This window comes from Meleagris gallopavo, chromosome 3 (assembly GCF_000146605.3).
Source record: "Meleagris gallopavo isolate NT-WF06-2002-E0010 breed Aviagen turkey brand Nicholas breeding stock chromosome 3, Turkey_5.1, whole genome shotgun sequence".
NCBI classification, from domain to species: Eukaryota; Metazoa; Chordata; class Aves; order Galliformes; family Phasianidae; genus Meleagris; species Meleagris gallopavo.
In genome coordinates this window covers 45,082,807-45,102,655 of record NC_015013.2, presented here as the reverse complement: position 1 = coordinate 45,102,655, position 19,849 = coordinate 45,082,807, and the positions used below count along the sequence as shown (strand labels likewise).

At 38.3% G+C, this 19,849-nt stretch overlaps 1 protein-coding gene across 2 annotated transcripts in view; it reads right to left on the bottom strand.

The window, feature by feature from the left end:
- Positions 1-19,849, bottom strand: part of SPIRE1 (spire type actin nucleation factor 1) — a 111,706-nt gene that overhangs the window by 64,025 nt on the left and 27,832 nt on the right. For both annotated transcript variants that reach the window (XM_010708765.3, XM_010708766.3), the window contains exon 2: positions 6,502-6,738. In XM_010708765.3, the coding sequence (XP_010707067.1) occupies positions 6,502-6,738 (237 nt within the window). The remainder of the gene's footprint in view (positions 1-6,501; positions 6,739-19,849) is intronic.

The window sequence follows — 19,849 nt, the reverse complement described above, 5'->3', positions numbered from 1 at the left end:
GACTTCTGCCATCAACCCACAGGATAGTTTAATTTGGATGGTCCTTTGGTTGTGCCAAGTACAAATATTCAAGGGTCTTTACAGCAAAACAGAGGAAGAAACTGACCGAGTTAAAGAACAAAACAAAAACCTTTTTGGGATGTTTGAACTAATACAGGTGATGTGGATCCCTGCCAAGGTGACAGAGCAGACAGAAAAACATGCTACAGTTTGAATGAATAGCCATGACATACAAGATCTGGGCAAGAGAAAAATAGCAGATTTACTGCATTTTGAAGACAAACAGAGTCAGTTCAAAGAATGGTGAAGAAATAAGAATATGTCTGTGGACTTACGCTATTTTGTTAAGATACGTATATTCCTTTGTTAACTAAATCTGAGCAATTACTCTTCTGAACCTTCACAGCATCTGTCTGAAGACCTGTAGTAGCTGACACAACAAGGTGTACCCTAGGTCAGCATGCTTTGGGAGGGTGGGAGCCCAAAAGGGAATGCTTTTAAGCTGCCTGAACATGCATGGTTGAGCAGCAGTCCTTGGGACTTTACACTGCTGAACAGAGAGGTCTAATTTCTGTAAAAGTGGCACAGAGAAAAGAGAGGTGGCCAAGATGTTCAAGGACCAGAAGCTCTGCTATGAAGATTTCAGTGAAGATTCTGGCCAAGGAATGTGCCAAAACAAGCTACCGGAATGACAAAATCATTTTGGGAGGTTTGGGTTTATTTCTAGATTATAAGTAGTTCAAATGCAAACATAAATACCCAAAGGAGAGTCCGCCTCCCTCAAAACTTAAGAGATACAAAAACTAGATATTGACACTTCCAAGAACACAACAATTAGCTCAGGAGGTTCCTCAACATTAGATAAAATGTCTCAGGCATTAGGGCTGTGTGTACAACTGAAAATTCAAAGACAGATGATAATTAATTTTCAGTCAGCGCAAAAGGACTTCCAATCCACTGATTTCAGCATCTCCCCTCATCAACATACAAAAGATGTACATTATCTTTTTTTCTAAAATAAGATCCACCAAAACAAACACTGGCATGTGATATTTGAGTATGCTAAGAACAGGATTCAAAGGAAGAGAGCTGATCACTTGTTATGAGCAGACAATTGGGACACTACTTATCATCTCAGTAAGGTTCTAAAATATTCAGTTTCAAAGAGTTACAGGCTATGCTGCAAGCTGCCTGTTTCAAAATGACACATAAATACAGTTCGCAGGCTCATATAAAATTGCTAAAGCCAATCCAATTCTGAATAGAATTACACTTGCAGAAAGCTGCACCTTACCTATTCTAACCTCACAATCTAGGTACAATTATGGGCCTCTGAATTCCAGTAACACAAATTCTTTAACTGTTATAAAGAAATACCCAGATTTGCTTTTAACTGTATTTTCTGGTTCCTCTCAGACATTACATTCATATGTATCACATACATGATAATAACATATGTCTTCAAACTCAGTACGGTACTTCCAAAACATGTAGATCTTTTCATTCCACCTGTAATTGCATGGAAACAGAACATATTCTTCCTTTACTCGAATACTCAACACATGCCATAGATAGTTGAACTGTACGACCAGAGTACTGAAAACAAAACACAAACAGATCAGTATCATCACAGTAAATTTCAATTCTTTCCAGCTGAGAGGAGACAGTCCACACTTGAGCTACCAAAATATGAATCAACTAAAATGGTGAATTTATTTTAGATGCCAATGATTACAGGACAAGTAAAATAGCTACATTATGGGATTTTTTTTCCCCACAGAAACATAACTTACTCTTCCTCTTTTTTTATGAGCAAAGCACACACATTAATTTCTACCAATAAAACACTGCAAACTGCAATGTTGTTTACATTTGTTATAGCATGATAACACAATACTGCAACATGCTGCTCTATAAATAACTTCCATGGAAATTAAAAGGTGAGCATGGAGATTTCTTAAGTATGAGTTCTGGTTACAAAGGGGCCTAGGTCACTAATTTATCTCTGTGAAGCAGCAGTTGCATGACAGTTAATTTTTAATTTTTGGTCAGAATTAACTAACATTGTCATTGAACTACCTCAGAACAATTTCTTAGTGAGGCCCAGGTCCAGAGGCCACTGAGCACCCTTGGGCCACTCACCTATATTTGTCTCTGGCAGAAGGTGGGGCTCAGCCACAGGTCAGTTTCCTGCAAAAGCTGAGTTACTTTCAGGTTGAAAACATAAGTAGGAGTAGGATATTGGTTCATGAAGACCAGGGCCTCCTTGCATGTCTTGTAAAAGATGTACAGAGAAAGATAGTAGAAGAGAGGTCTGTGTCTCAACTTGAAGATGAACCTCTTTTATGAAGAAGAATTAAGCTAGGAGCTAGTACCATCAGTAGCAAATTCATCTATAGTAAATAATACAATGCAGTAACTCATCAAAGCTGGCAGAAATGACACAGCTAGAACTAGGATTGCAGCTTAACCCAGCAAATACCAGAACAGAATAAAACTTGGTATCACATAGATTAAGGAAGCTTATGGAGCTTTATTCGTATATGGAATGTGAAGAGGTTGCTGACCTAGAATAAAGGACAGCACTAGAAATGAGTTTAGGGATGGGGCTCAGGCCAGCAGATGTTGCTAAGCTGCAGCTTAGAAAGCACCCCCAGGTTAACATGAGAAGTGGTGCTGGATTAGACCATCTAACTGCAGAGATCTGTGAGATCAGGAGTGAGATAATGCTAAGATTAGGAGGAGAATTAGAGTTTGAGCATGATCTGGAAGAGGCTGATGCATCATCTTGTTTCAATATCAGGGAGGGCCACATGCCATGATAAAGGTGCCAACAGGACTCTCCACACCCTTAGCAAGCCTAACACACCTCCTGGCATGCCAGGCCCACTCTGCATATATCCTCTGTTGACACAAAGCTGAATGTGTGATATAAACCTGATGCACTCCAGACCCCTTTAGCCTACTTTGTATGTCCTTGTATAGTATGTAATAAACCAGGATATATGGTTTTCCCATACTATATGGGAACAGGCACTGCCTTTCTTGTGTGCATATGCTGTGGATGAGGACAGGCAAGAGTACCCCAAAAACAGAAAACAGCTGCCTGAAAGTATCCAGTCCTTATTGTTTCTATTTCTTCCTTCATTTGCACCAGATCTACCAGGTCTGAAATATATCAAAGTCAAAAAAGTTAAATGTGGCAAATAGTATCTCCTCTCTTCATAGATAGTCTTTAAAACAGTCAATCAAGTCTACATAGCAGATTGGTCCTGCCAAGGAAATCAAAAGCCAGATCAACCAAACATACAGACATGCAGCAGAAAAGCCCATCTATGTCTTCTCCAAAAAAACAGCTTTGCCAGCGCTGACCTTGGAAGAGCTCTTAAGAACTCTTTTCCCAATTCTTGGGAATAGATATCCACCACACTACTCAGAATTTTCCACATCAGGGGCGGGTTCCGGATTGACCTTACCTAGTTTAGATTACAGCAGAACTTGACACATATATTATTTATCTCTGTGTTTTAATCTCAATACAGGCTCACCCACATTAACAATCTAAAGGAAAATTCAGATTTAGTGGTAAGTGAGACACTGAACATCACAATAAGGATCTGAGACACAAGTCTTATAAGGAGCAGCTAAAGGGACTGGGATTGTTCAGCCTGGAGAAGAAGAGGCTGAGAGGAAACCTCTATGACTACCTGAAAGGAGGTTGTAGTAGTGAAATGGGAGTTGGTCTCCTCTCCTAGGTAACTGGTGATAGAAAGAGTAGTGAGGCACTGGCATAGGCTGCCCAGGGAAGTGGTGGACTCACTGCCCCTGCAGGATTTCAAGAAACAAGCTGATGTTGCACTGAGGGACATGGGTTAGTGGGCATGGTGGTGACGGGTTGGTTGATGGTTGGACTTGATAATCTCAGAGGTCTTTTCCAACTTAATGATTCTGCAATTCGGTGACACTTTTTGGAGAAAGATGAAACACATAATCCCATTTCAAGGACAAAATCATGTCCACACTGGAGACTATATAGTTAAAAATTTTAAAAATCAATACAAGTATCATGCAGCTCACCTCCACTATTTTTCAAGTTTGCAATTTGAAGAATGCAGGGTAGACAAAAATGATTCTTGCTTAATTCAACAAGCAAACCTGCTTCAGTCTTCACTACAAACTGCAGAGGAGAAAGCTTCATAGTGAGTCTTGCTAGGAGAGAATTACAATAATGATGCCTTATGGTCACAAGACCACACACTTCTGTTGTGCAACAATCAGTGGGTAAATTAGGGTGTAGCCTGCAATATGGCTTAGTGCTGGAGGGGAAAAAAAAGTCAGATCCAAAACATGGCCTTATCCTTGAAAAGAATTGAAGTCAAGAAAAAAGAATATCGCAAATTTGCACAAATGTAAAAAATGACAAGAATGATAATGCTGTTCTAGTACTGTCAATGACTTAATGATGCAGAGTAATAAAGGCAAGTCACGGAGTTAAGCCTGCAGCAAATAACTTAGGTGAAAGCAACAACAGCAACAAAAGAGAATTCTGAGGAAGCTGAAGTTAGGAAGATGTAGAACTGACAGCTGAAGTTAATTCAGATCACTGAAGTGATATAACAAAAAAGCAGTACATTTCCAGAATAAAAATAAATAGATAAGCAAAAAATAATACAAGTTAAGATGCTGATTTTAAAACGCATAAGTATGCAGATACCTCAGGCCAGTGGAGATACGCATTAACAAAGCCAAAACAGAAAGTCCACCACTCAGCAGCCTTCTTGGTTGAAGACTGACCAAACATTTTCTTATGCACTCTGAGTTCCAGGCATGCATACCAGTGTAACTGAAAGAAGTTTTTCAAACTTATATTTTCTTACTTGCAGATATTAAGTAAAGAATGTGCAAAATAATTATGTCTACAAACCTCTCTGCCCTCAGATCTGCATATACAGGCGTCTCTCCCTCTTATAACCCAGCTTTGATTGCTCCACCACTTCACGGCATTTGTACCAAAGTGGAGGGAAAGAGGATACATTGATTGCATCTATCCCATACAGCGTGGACACAAAACCATACTGTTTGGAGTAGCTCCTACAGGGGCTTAGCAGGTTGCTCCTCCATGCCTTTGCTGCTGCTGGCCATGCACAAGGAAGTCACCTGGCAGCAAGTCGAGAAAAGCAGCCCTCACTTCCTCCTGCTGCCAGGGCATTAGCTCAGAAAGCCTCAGAGGCAAGGGGCTTGAAGGTGAGTGTGCCATCCAGACTGACCACTCCTTCAACTGCTCCCTTCATTGGTCCCTCTGACCTTCATTGCTTCTCTGAGGAGAGAAAAAAGGAGGATTTAAGAATTTAGCATTATTTATGCTTAAGGGAGGAAAAGGAGGTGCCTTGGTCAGGGCAGTACACACATACAGGTATAGAAGTCACTGTGCTGTGTTGTTAAGTGGATTGCAGTGAAGCGTGTAGAGCTCTGTTGTGGGGAAAAGCAGGAACAAGGGGATGTAAATCCTCCAGAAAATGTGAATTTTAACTAAGTTTACAAGAAGTGGTTGTCAATGCTACTTTTCCAAATAACATCATCAATTTAACTATATGTTCAAAAGCATCTCAAATGAAAGCTATTCCCATCCTAGCCTCCCGAGAGCTTTCCTCTTTACTGTCAGCCCATGAAAAGCACCAAGTTTCGGAGGAGTCTTTTTTGTGCATGCTAATACATCCTTATGTGCTATCCAGGATGTTCTGTTCCAGACTCTTAATTTCTGTGAAATGCTGAGCTTCTCATCCTTATGATGAGATATGAATTGCACTTAAGAACAAGCAACATACAATGTTCAATCCACATTTATCATGCTTATTAACATCTTTGTCTCCACTAGAGACTCTAAAATTTGTACTGAAGACTACTCTATAGGATTAAAAGCTTCTAAATCATTGTTCATGGTAGATAATACTGAAGAACCTGTTGCAATTAAAATTCCTAAACTGTGTTTCTAAATCTCACAACTCAGGTCAAGAATCACAATCATAATTATCATCAATGAAGTAGTGTATATTGACTCACTCCTTACAAATAAGCTACACTTATAAAAGCAGTCTTCTGCTTCAGTACAGAAGGAAGGCAGAGGAGGAAACTGATGAAGAATCATTAAAGCAGCACTGCACTAATAAAAAGCTGAGAAAATTGAAACAACCTGTGAAGTAACCAAATGTACACAAAGTAATAGATGTTACACCAGAAGGCTCAGTATCCAACACAGAGATGAAATCAGAACGTGATATGAATGGCAGACCATAAAGTTATCATGGTCTTGCTGTGTCTTACTGTCAAAATGAAATACTACCGCATGTCATTTTTGAAAGCAAAGATTCTTTAAAGAACCAGGACAATCAGAAATCAAAAAACAATACAGCTAGTATGAAACTGGACAAGAACACAGAAAACAGATGATTTTCTCACTGATAAGGACAGTGGGATATCCATATAATCTGCCTATTAGTGTACCTTCATGACGTCCTTATAGGAATGAATAGCCTCAACTTCCTCTTTGTCATCATCGTCATCATCCTCCACCCCCTCATCCAGGGCATCGTATCCCTCATCTCGACTCCCGTCGGTTTCAGTGGTGTTGGTCATGTGGTCTATCAGCTGCTCCAGTGGAGGACTTAATTCCCGCTCTTCGTTGTCCTTCAAGCCATAGTCCAAGGCTTTGTATATAATAATCCCTAGAGATTCAATAACCTGTAAAAGTAAACAAGGAATGTTTGTGAATGCCGTTCAACACTATTTCCTGGTGTTTGCATAAAAAATACAGCAACTGAAAGGATGATCGACATCAAAATCATAGTAATAAGGTATCATCATGAGTTTTCACTGAATTAAAGATGTTCTTTTTGTGCTCTGTCAAGAGCAAAGCAAACAAATGATCCCTTATCCAATGAAAGCTATGAACATTGCCAAGAACATCCCAAAATGTTAACTGCCCATTTCCTTTCTTGGCATCAACTATTTTCCTTAAGAATAATGCTGAATGTTGTCTAACATTGCAGAGATGTAACAAGATGACATTTCAAAGTAAGGAGTTTGGAAAGGGGTCTTAATGGAGAGGGAAGGGAAAATGGGCTTGCAAGAGTAAACCACAATAAGGTAATAGTAGATGCTGGGAGATCCTTGTCTGACAAGGAAAGGACTGGAGCTAATGCATATAATCTCTGATCTTTCCTGTGTGTTGTGATGGCCAGTGTGTCACACAAATGAGCAGTGTAGGAGTGGTTCGCACTAGGGCAACTTTAATAACAGAAGTATTTCTAAGCATACCAAACCCTGTCATCAAATGTCATTTTCTCTCATCGGGCTTTCAGTACTATCCTGGTCAACATTGTTAAAGCAGATTTTTCAAAGCCCTTTTGAGTAAATTGGGCTACACATTTGGATTATCAAAATGTTAAATTTGACTCTCCAGCCACTCATTTGTTGTTACACTGCAAGTCATTTTTTGCCTGAGGGGTTGGAGGCTAGCAAAGACATAGAAAAGAGGGCCTACCAGACAACTCTGTGAAGCAGCTGAACACATGCATACTTCCTTTCTCTGCACAGAAAGATCTCTGTTGTGCTAATTCACTTTGCAAGACAGTGGTTAATAAACAAATATAAATTCCAATAAATAAAAAACACCCTTTTAGAATCTATTTCTAGTAACTGAATTCAATATGAACAATTTTCCTGTACTATTTTCTTGAAATGTGTTTGCACTTTTTTGGAAAATACTCCTGAAATACAGTTCAGAAAAGTGATCAGGCAAATGAATGAACACAAATTTGCCTTGATTTAGTTATTTCCAAGAAGAGCTTCTGGGTCAGAAAATGCTGGTGAGACAGTCAAGCACACCAAGGAAGCATCACTGTATGCCTGCTCCATTCTCACAGTTCCCAGACATCTGCTGTGACTCACTTTGGAAACTGGACACTGCACCGTTAAAGTCTGTAAAAGTGCTGTAACAGATTAAAATTTATATTTGTAACGTATCTGGTTTGCCTCTTCAATACAGTATTTTGCAGTAGCTGCCTTGCAAGACTTGCACTGTAATAAAAAATCTGAACAAATGAAGATTACATAAAGTAAAATATTTTTTATTGGTACTCAGTTGTGTTTCCTCTAATTCTGGTTCTCAGTGCAATCTCAACATGAATTCCTTCAGCAACTGAATGGGAACAGAAGAATTACCAGTTACTTCCAACCTGAAGTGGACCTAAATGAAAATGAAGTACAACTGAATACTTGTTTTGATAATTAAAACACCTGGGATTAAGCCCAGTGTAAATGATTGCTAATTTTAGTAAAAACTAAATTTGAAAGAGCTTAACATTCATGAAAAAGACTGAAATGCCTAAATTAGATGCAAATAATGTAATGTCATATAGTGATAGCTGCTGAACACATATTCTGAATTTCGCTATGCCAACACTTGGGAAAAAAAAATAGAAAGGGAAGTATAAAGAAAGTGCACACTCCTTGCCTCTTTCTGTTTGGGAACATTGGGAACAGGATTAAGGCATTCAGGAACACCACAGCTAAAGCTGGATGACAGCTGCTGCATTCTTTGATGTACCAGCAGTGGGGCTTTTGCAGTTCAGTAATACGGCTTGCGCATTTTTACATACCATGAACAGATTTCCTAATGCATGCAAAGCTGACAAAACATGAAAGCCTGAAGCAGCACCAATTCAGACCCAGATTTCAGTCTTTCAGCTTCTTATTTAGAAGTCATGATCAAAACTGTATTTATCTAGTGTCTGTCAGTATCATGGGTTCACCGTGCCAAGAGACAAAAAGCACTGAGCTTCTTAACTGAGAAACTTTCTTTGACTTGCATTAAAACTGAGAACATTCCGCACTCTGAGTAATACCGGTTTAATCAAGGCTCCTGTAAAACCACAAGTGCCATACAAATATCAAACAGAAGTCCTAGAACCACCCAAGTTTCCTACCTGAGCAAAATTACTAATGCAACTTTACACACAAAAAAACTTCCACATTTATGTAACTAGAACCACAATATACAAAGTTAGACAGATCACTGCTTACTCATGAGCACTGCCCCTTTACCTATAACATAAATCAAATACAAGCAAAAAAGGAAAATATTTTCATGTTGAATGAATAAATCAATAAATACGTGGTTTACTGAGCTGGATAAATAGGGACTAATACAGTATGATTAAAATAGCATCACCTATTTTAAAAAAAAATCAATTCTGCATTGCACTGATTGTTAACTGAACATGAAATAAATACTTCTGGCACCTAACAAGTGACAAGTGCTGACACAGTTTTGATTTATATCCATGAATGCAGAGTTACAGGAGGAGGAAAAAAGAGTAAGGAACTTAGCAAAGTGCTGTTTTAAATCAGAGTTGTGCATTAACATATCAAAACATGTACATGCCATTGAAATGCGTGTCAGTACGAATTATAAACAAGACTGCTTGTTTTGAATTAAAAAAAATATAAATCAAGTTCTGTACCTTGAGTTTTTAAGTCATTTGTTCCTGGCTGATTTAAATTTTGGCAAAGGACTTGATCTCTCAAATCAGTCAGTGGTTAAATAACTTTAAGAAAAAAACATGGAAGCTTGCATTTTTGCTTGTTTTGCTTTACACTTTCTCCCCAGGTTCTTTTGAAAGTCATGGCTCCAGACCAAAAAAAGCCAACAACAAACACCAAGCATTTCCCAGAGACTGAACTTGTATTCTTGTGCTTAAATCATTAGCGAAAGGGGAATTTTGTCTCACTGTGAGTATTCTTTCACTTCCTACACCAGCCTGGACTTGTATTATACTATTATTCATACTATTATTTTATAACAAGTTATAATAAGCTTGCGAGAGACTTTGCAGAATGTACTGACTTTACACATGGTGTCCTTGTGTTCCTTTTACACACACTAAAAACAAATCCCAAACCATTCATGTCGTTTTCATAAACAAACACCCAATGGAACTTTCCATTCTGCATACATTCCTCCAATACATTAAGGCACGCCTCTCACAAAGGGGGTCAATACTTTCCAGGTCTTTTATAGGGCATAAGTCTTGTTCTTGCTGTGAATGCTGCCAATTTCACACTCCTAAAAATCTTCAAATATTCAGACTCTGTATAAGAATAAAACATCCTAGACAGTGAAATCATTTCACTTCTTTAAAAAAAATAATAAAATTGAGAAGAATCCTTTTCCCCCTCACCATAGACGTTTCTGACCCTTTCTGAAACTTGGGCAAGAGGCAGGATCTGCATGCCATTCCCCCCTCCACTCACTGCACACACAATAGGGCACTGTCTAAGCTTTCATCCCCTTCCTAGGGTTTGCTTCAGTTTTTAAACAAAGCAACAAAGCCTAAGGACAAGCTGATACTTAGAGCAGCAAAGGGCTTTTTTGTCCATGCCTGAAGTTCAAATTCTTCCTTCCTCCAAAAACCACATAGGTTTTGTAGCCCTAAATTGGGATTTAAAAGGCTAAAAACCTCCAGCTAAGGTGAGCGACTTAGAGCTTTCCTGTAGGGACCTCGAACACAGCAACTAGTAATGATACTATTTGCATTACTACTGTAGTGTCTTTCATGAATTCTATTTTTTCTCACACTTCTCACTAGCAGATCTTCAACATATTTATGACAGAGAATAACCCTGCCTTATGGTAAGAGAGCTGAGAGCCTGAGGACAACCTGTAGATACCCACCCACCCTGTCAGCATGCCAGAAGCTCCACGCCACACTTCAGGTATTGCTGCACAGACTTACTTATAGACACCTCTGAAATCAAGGGTAATATTCTACTGCACATTAGGATGTGCACAAGGTTTTGTCATAAAATGCTGTGATACAATCCAAAAGATAGGTGTATTCAAATCTTACAAATGTTTGCTCCAGCTAGATAAAGCAGAACAAGCTAGTGCCCTGACTGCCACTGCCCTTGGTAGCAAAATTTGCTTGTTTCTTCAGCATCTAATTCTATAACTGAAGGATCTCACTTCCAGGAAGGGTGAGCAAACAGCCTGATTAGGATAACCCTGGTACACATCTTGGTTATTTGCCTCATCATCAGATGTCCTACATAACTCTCAAGGGTACAACTCAGCAGGCTGTTGTCACAGACTTGCTACTGTTACCACAGACTGCAGGTACACCAATGTCAATTTTACCACAGCATTCCTTGGCATTAACAGGCCAGCACTACCCAGGTTTTAATAGCTGGGGACATTGCTAAATTTAAATATGACCTTCACAAAACTGGAGCAACTTGCAACAGATGATCTAACAAGAAAAGTAGAAACTTTCAACTGCTTCCAGTTGAGCGGCAAGGATTCCGAGTGTTTGCAGTGAATCAGGTGAATTACTCATATCCAAAGGATATAGACATAAGATATAGCAATATTTAACTTCTGGGTGGTGTTAGTTCACAATGAATGAAATTAGATACTGTTTTCTGCAATATAATGAGGCTTGCTATTTAACACAAAGCAGTAATAAAATACTATAATTTGCTATTTAATATAAAGCAAAAAAATCTGAATATGTTTCAAAACAAAAAATAAGAAAGGAAATAATGAAATCACAGAATTGCAGGGGTTGGGAGAGACCTCAAAAGATCACTGAGTCCAATCCCCCTACTAAAGCAGGTTCCACACAATGCACGTGAACTGAAATGCAAACTTTTAACTAGATCCAATCTGTTTTAGGTGCAGTCAGATTTAGGTGCATTCAGATTTAGGAGAACTTACCTATCGTATTCAAGGGTAGATCTTTTCTAAAATGGCTTTATGTCTGTAAGTCTATCAACCACAGTGTGGGTATGGAGACCTACCTGCTGAATCGTTTTTTTACTATTCAGTGATAGAATAAAGAGATTCAGTGGTAGAATTCCTGATCAAAGACACAGAACAAGCTTAAAACATACAAAGGGGACAGCAGCTTCTTTTTTTCCTTTGTTCCTCCACAGTGAATAAGCAGTTAAATGTTCTCGGACCAAGATGCCTCTAATAAAAAGGCAGTAAATTAACTGCAAGTTTATTAAGGTTCAATGTAATATACCGTAATACATAAAAGACACAAAATCAGACCTTGTCACAAACTCCTGTTTTAGTTCCCTTATTACCATACAACATCTCCCTCCTCAGAAACCCTTCAAAAGGCACCTGGGCATGGGCAGCCTGCTCTGGATGGCCCTACTGGAGTCACCGGGCTTGGACAAGATGGCATCTAGAGGGCCATTCCCACCTCAGCCATGCTGTAAAAGCCACAAAGATTCCATTACTCTTCAGAGCAATACTTCTTATACTCGAGATTTTTTTTTTAAAGAAAAGTTTAATTTAGTATTAAGCTGATAAAACTCAAAGTGGTAGTATATCAGAATTATTTAATACTGTATTTATCCAACTGAAGAAATTGCTGTTCTCTTTAGGACATACAATCCTTCAGTATAACTGAATGTACTAAATAAAATTAGGTCCAAGGAAGCATATTCCTGTTTCCTGTTGTTGTTGTTTAATTATAGCTAGTCATTAAAAACAACAACTATACAGGTTGACACAGAAATAGAAATCTATCAGATAAACTCAGTAGGCCAACTGAAAATAATTAAGTTGACCACCAAAACCAAACCAAGCCACCGAAACTCCAAGGAGCCAACTGTGTAAGAGCTAGAAATTACCATTTTTCTTATCAGACTTTTAATAAAGCTTTATCTATATTACAGAAGAACATCAGATTGAATATGGCAAAGGATTTTGCAGTGAGAGATAAGTGACTACCTCAAGCAAAACTGGTATAAAGAAAAGGATAGCAAGTTCAGTAGCTCTGATCCTCAGAACTCACATGTGACTGGCTTAAATCTGGTTGATATTGCATATCTGCCTATAGTCTATAGTACAAGCTATGGGAGCAAGATGATAAAATAACCTCTCATGACAACACTTAGAGTAGCTTTGATTCAGTTCAATTTACTTTAGTCACAAAGCAATACAAAATCAATGCCACCTTTATTCAAAATGTCTATGGAGTGCAACTAATCTACTCAGCAATTTGATTTGTATTAACTTCTTAGCCTTCCCACACAGATTTCATTTCAGTCACTGGAGTTGTCTGCTACAGGCTGTGCCCCAATTTAATTAATCACAAAATTAAGTGAGTAAATACCAGCTATAATGTAAGCCATTTCTTCTCTTGTGACTCATGAACTTTCTCACACGTATTTCCCCCAAAATTAACCATTGGAAAAACAAAGCAAATAAAATGACAGTAGAATGAAAGCTATTCTTTCAAATACAAATTCTAGATTAATTAAAACCTTACACTGGCATTATGTCTTACAAGCTTCCCATCAGAGGCCCACCAGAGGCTCTCAACAGACTTCACAAAAGCTGGGCTGCTTTCACTATAGTTGTCAGACCTAAATGTGCATTTCAAGCATTTTATATATGATGAACTTAACAGAGACAGACAAAGCATCTGACACCTCTCCTGATTTAACTGCAGTTTTCCTAAAATCCATCTTTTTCCATTTCAGAAAATGTATGTCATTTTGATTCCTCACTGATTTCTCATCAGCCAAATTGTTGCAATTTTAAGATTGCCTTAGCTGGAATTGGACCATGTTATGAACCAAGCCCACACGTTACAATGTTAACAGGTCCTTTTTAAAGTGATGTTTCACAGAAGAGGGATGACATACCTTCCTGCTTTGCAGTGAGCAGCATATATGTTAAATATACACAAAATATATTTAATATATTCTGCTGGTGCTGAATACTGACAGGAAATCAAATAAGCACTGCTAAGAATATTGTCCTTTTCATGCAGACAAAAGGAGAAATTTTCAAGAAGTCCACAGGATACTTGTTTTTACTGCATAGCAACCATAGACTACAGAAATACCTTGCACCACCTTATCACTCTGCCATATCTATCTAGGACTTCCTAAAGAAATTAGTGGAAATCTGCAGACATGGTCTGGGAACAAAAAGCTAAACAGACTCATAGTGAGATGATTTTTTCCAGACAGATGTGCAAGGAAGCATGAGAGTGACATGAAGGACATGACTTGATCATGAAATATGTGCATTTTCGCGTGGACTATCACAATAGCCCAAAGAATAACATATATGCTAATCATTTAGGTCACGTATGACCTCTAACCCTGACTGCAGGATGAAAAAGTCTATGCAAAGCTCCCACTGGTATGAATATTCTTCCATGCCCTCCTCCCAGTAAGCAGCAACATCACATCCAAGCGTTTGGGTCACTGGCATTCAAACAAATCCTCCTCCAAGACTAAATGCCTAAGTGAACATAAAGTATTTTAGTAATGAGCAAAGGGAGTTAGTACACAATTACCTTCGAGCTCTCACAGTGGCCTCACTAAGATGACAAGGATTTGCTAGAATAATGCAAGAAAACACCAGCAGGCACTGCTGATCAAATTATCTACTCATAAGAAGTTACAAGCCTGACATTATTTTTTAGGCCTGAAATTCATATACAATGATAGCACGAGAAGCTGCCTTACCCTGAACCATAAAGCAAACAGAATGTGTAGCCAAGCTTCAGCAAAAACTTTACCACCTGCTTCTTGGGCTGTAAAACCCCAGAAAAACCATATATGAAGTGACATTCAGAGTTTGCTGCTTCCTTATCTGTTTCTTCTGAACAGTGAAGCCCTACACAAAAGGAAACCATATTGAAGCATGCCTCTATCACAATTAAAAGTTATTGATAAATTAATCATTCAGTTTACGAACCAAAAAAAGAAATCCATCTGCATTTTACATTAAGATTACCAAAACAAACAAACAAACAAAACCACTTAGAACCCAACACATTCTGAACTCTGGCTCCTTGCAGAAACCTACAGCATACCGCCAGATTCTCTACAGTGCTCAGCCTTTGGCTTTCTAATGAAACAGAGATATGATCTTCACAATTCATTTAGCTGCTTAGATAGCAGCCAAGTTACTAAATACCTAACCATTGGTGGGGAGGGTTAATACAAAAACAGATCTGTGTACACTGTCTAGGTACTCTGGAACAATAAGAACAAAAAAAAGGGATTAAGTTTTTTTTTGTTTTTTTTAAAGAAAGGTTACATGCATTCCAATTAATTAGCCTTGCTGCCCCCAAACCAATAGACAAATTCTACCTACTGAGTGCATTTTGCGTTGCTTAGGGATGTTGAGAGTGCCACCAAACTAGTCCTAGAAGAGCCATCCCCGAGTTTCTACTAGGATGAGGACTTATTAAAGCTACTCTCCCATTCTTAGCCAAAAGAAAAGACAGATACACTAAGATGTGCATAAGAGGTAATGTGGTATCAAAACGAAGGGGGAACAGCAAGGCAGAGTGATTTACAACATCTGTAAAACTGTTATAGGACAGCTCTAGTACGGCCCCATACAATTCAATCCTGGATCAAAGATTCACAACAAATTCCTCAAAGCTTCCTGGGAATGTAAACTCCCATAGATTTCTCATGCCTTGGAAATGAAAATGATGCTGCTATTCTATCCATGTGACAGAATGGGAACCCTACCTGGAAAAAGAATATTAAGGTGTTGTTTGCACTGTGGTGAGTTTCCTGATTCTGAAAACATTACACATTCTTTTCTAAAAAAATCAACTACAATTCTGAGTTTATAATTTTGTCATAGCACCTCTAAGTCAGAATGCAGCTACCCACACAGTTTTTCTAACACAATGAAGACATTACATCTTCCATCCAGTACTGGAGCTAATTTCAAATGTAAGAAATGAAGGTCACATGGAATTTTCCTAATTACTTGTTTCTTGTGAGACCTCACACTAAGCATTTCCCCTTTCCTACAGCAGTTTCAGCCCTGTTATATGAGGATATTGACCCATTTTGAAAGCTTTGGAGGCGAAGTGCTGTGCAAGTCTAAATTATATTTCTGCACACCACACAAAGACTTAAACTCAGCTGGAAGCCCCTCTAATCATCCTGTTTTCTCTACGACTTTTGTTCTCTATAAAATAGGCAAAGGAAAAATAAAGAAAAGTACAAGCCTGAGGCTAATGGTTAGGCATATCAGCTGGGTGCAATGCAGCACATAAAACTGCTTTTCTTTATGAATACAAAGCAAGATGTAAGAGTAATTGATTTAAATGTAAATAGCACAGGTAGCCAGAGAAAACAGCTACAAAGAGTAGACTATCAGATTATTCTAAGTTTTACAGGAAATAAATTCTTAACCTTCATTTCACCATACTAATGTAATTGTATCTACCAATCTATTCTTCCTAGCAAATGAATGTCTTGAAGTTAAAGAGGAAAAATGGCAACATACGTATCTTTAAAGATTACAGATGCTGCCTTCAATTTTGGTTCTTAATTTAAGTACGAAACTCTAATTAATTTTATTATTTTTTAAGATTTGAACATTCTATAAATTTGATCATTCCTTTCAAAAATAGCTTTTGTAATAGACACGGCATGATAGTTCACATTCAGATAGAAAATGCCTAACAATTTCTTCTGACAAAAAGCAAATTTTAGAAGGTTGTTTCTTTAGCTAGTTTTCTAAGTTAAATTATTTTCTTGGGTGGAGAAGGAATGCAATGTACCTGTCAGAAGGTCCATTACAGAAGGAACACTGAATTTTGCTTCATAGGAACCACAGCTCTGAAAAGGTAAAAACATCCCAGCCTAGCACAGAAAGAGGTCAATCAAAAGTAATCTCTTTGACTCAGAGAGACAGCCATTTAATTGAATCAGAGAACTTTTTTCCCCTCTTTATATGTTGTAGCCCCCCAAATGTTACTTAATGATATTTAAGAATGAAAGAACGTTATTGTTGTAATACAAATATAAGCCTAGATTTTTTAAAATTAAATTCACATAATAGTCAACACCTTTAAAGGAGTTAAAGATCAATCAAATCACTTTGAAAGAGCATCTGCTCAGTTACCTCCATGGAATGAAACACTCAGTATTTCAAATGTCAGTGAACAATTTATATCAGTGAAGCCCAGAGCCCAGAGTGATGGCAGAATTTGGTTCTATTTTCACCTCATTAATCCTTTTGCATGGACCACTTTTCTCCATTGGCCAGTAATGTTGATGAGTCTTACTATCTTAACCGGGGAGGATGTGGGAACAGTCACCACTGCAGAGAACACCGATTTTATGGCATAACTATTACTTGTCCAGCCCTGTGTGTGCAAGTGTGTCATCCTCATTTCTCCACATGCCCTTACACTATGGTATTTGCGTGGCAGTCCAGTCCCCCATATCAGAAAACTTCTGAAATAAGTTGACCTTCCCCTTCTACTCTGCCCTGATGAGGCCACATTTAGCATACTGTGTCCAGTTGTGGGATCTCCTGGAAGGAGTCCAGCAGAGGACCACAAAGATGATTAAGGACCTCTCCCATATGATGAAAGGCTGAGTAACCTGGGTCTGTTCAGCCTACGGAAAAGAAGACTGAGAGGGGATCTGATAAATGCTTATAAATATCTAAAGGGAGGTGGGAGGCAAATGGATGAGGCCAGGCTCTTATTGGTGGCAAGGACAAGGAGTAATGGCCTAAAAAAAACTTGAACATGGGAAATTCTGTAATAACATGCAGAAGAACTTTGTTATGGTAAGCGTGACAGAGCACTGGAACAGGTTGCTCAGGGATGCTGTGGAGTCTCCTTCTCTGAGATAATGAAGACCTGTCTAGATACCTACCTGTGCAACCTACTGTGGGGAACCTGCTTTAGTAGGGGGTTGGACTTGATGACCTCTTGAGATCCTTTTGAAGCCCTGTGATTCTGTAATTTCCTGAACAGCTTAAGAAAAGAAGAAAAAAAAGAGATGGAGGGAAGAACAGCCAGATGACCTCTCCAGCCAGGCTGACCAGAGTCCTGCTGTCTCCTGGGCTGGAGCCCAGGCAGGGGCTGGGGCAAGCTGAAGCCGAAGGGCTGCTCTGCTCTGCAGCACCATCCATCAGCCGTGGCTTCAGGCCAAAAGACAGCACAGCACTGCAGAAACCTCATTTACAATAGAAACCTCTATTCCAACTGGAAGAGCTGAGATTATCTGTCACAAGGAGTGGTAGCATGACTGCTGTAGCTATTTCATATATTTAGATTGGCTTGGCGTAAACATAAACATTTCCTCTGACAGCATTTCTACATTTTCACAACAGATTGTCTTCTCTAACCTCCAATTTTATCTAAGAACACTACATTTTACTTAATATTTGTTAGTAGAGACCAAGTCGCAAGAGAGAAAAGCTAGGAAACCTTACCTTCTATAGTGGAGACTAAAAAGCAAAAGTTTGGGTTATTTTAAAATTATACAAAAATTTATCAAGCCAATCAAAAGCATGACAAATAAAAAATCTTAATTTGAGTAATAAGATTAATTTAAATTAACTAATTTAATTTAAATTAACTAATATTTATTAGTAATATAATTCTAATAACGTCAAAGAGTTCTCAAAGAAGAGCAAAGTACTTCAAATGCATTTGTGTTTTGCCATTTGTTGCTATTTTCCCATTTTATTTAAAAAGAAAAACAAACAAACAAAAAATCCCACTTAATTCTTAAAACCCTTAACATCAAATTTGTAAGGATTGTTCCACTATGCTTAAAGATGTTCTTCACAAGTAATACCTGACATTCTACGAAGCCCAGGTACAAAGGAACAGGCTGACTGGAAATGCAACCTTTCCTGCTCATTCCCCTTACCTAATTAAGCTAATGAAGAGTATTCTACCAGAAGAAATTGAGCTTCTCTCTGTCCCAGAAAGCACTCTATTTTTAGATGGTCAGGCTGAGGTAATGAATAATGTTTATGATCATTTTCAGCACAGCCCCAAGCAAAAACATATTTTCCAGGAATTGGCCAATCTATGGAACTATGTACAAATGTCTTAATAGCATATGGTAACCTAGAAACTTGTACAAAACAATTTCAAGAGAAAAATATTTTTTCCTCTCTGCAGAAGGTACACCTAGAACTGTGGATTACTGTTCAGAAGAAGGCATGCCTTCAGGGAGAAACCTCCTCCACTGTACAGATGCTTCAGAAGTCGGTGCTCCTATGGGAAATCTAGGTAGGACAGCTAACAGCCGCAACAAACTCCGACTATAACAATTTCTGAAAAATTTTCAGCTGAAGGCAAGACTTAATAATTTTAGAGAATATATGTTATTTGCCCAAATCTCCCTAATTGGTCATATGACTACAGTCAGTTTTTTTTCTGGGCTGATTTACAGCTCCTTCCTCCAAAGCGCACTTCATCTTACTGCAAAACTTCCATTTTGCTCTTCTCCAAACTTAAAAATAAAATCAAATGTTAATATTAAGATGTCCTCAATAAATCATTTGTCACTGTTTCGTAAGGAACAGTAGCCATTAAGCCTAGGAAAGGAAATCTGAGCCAACTACCAGACCTACTAAGTCTGCTACGAACATTTACAATTCTTGCAGCATTCATTAATGAGGGCCCACAATAATACTGTTTCTAGTTCAGGCCCCATTTTTCTGCTAGAAAAACTAGAGCAGTACCAGGCATTTTCTCTTCTAGAACTTATTAAGAACTAAGTGCTTACTAACTATAGAAAATAAATGTAAAAAATAAATTCAGTCTTGTTTCTGTATTTATTTCCCATCCTATGACTAGAATGTGTTATGCTACAACATGGCTGATGTCTCAGACTTACCATGGCTTGTTAAACCAAGGCAACACATACTTGAATAAAGCACTCACATTCACTAAAAGTATTGCTACATTTCAGTTTTCAAGTAAAATAAGTTTGTTAACCCTACTGGAACAGACTTTTGACCAACCATATT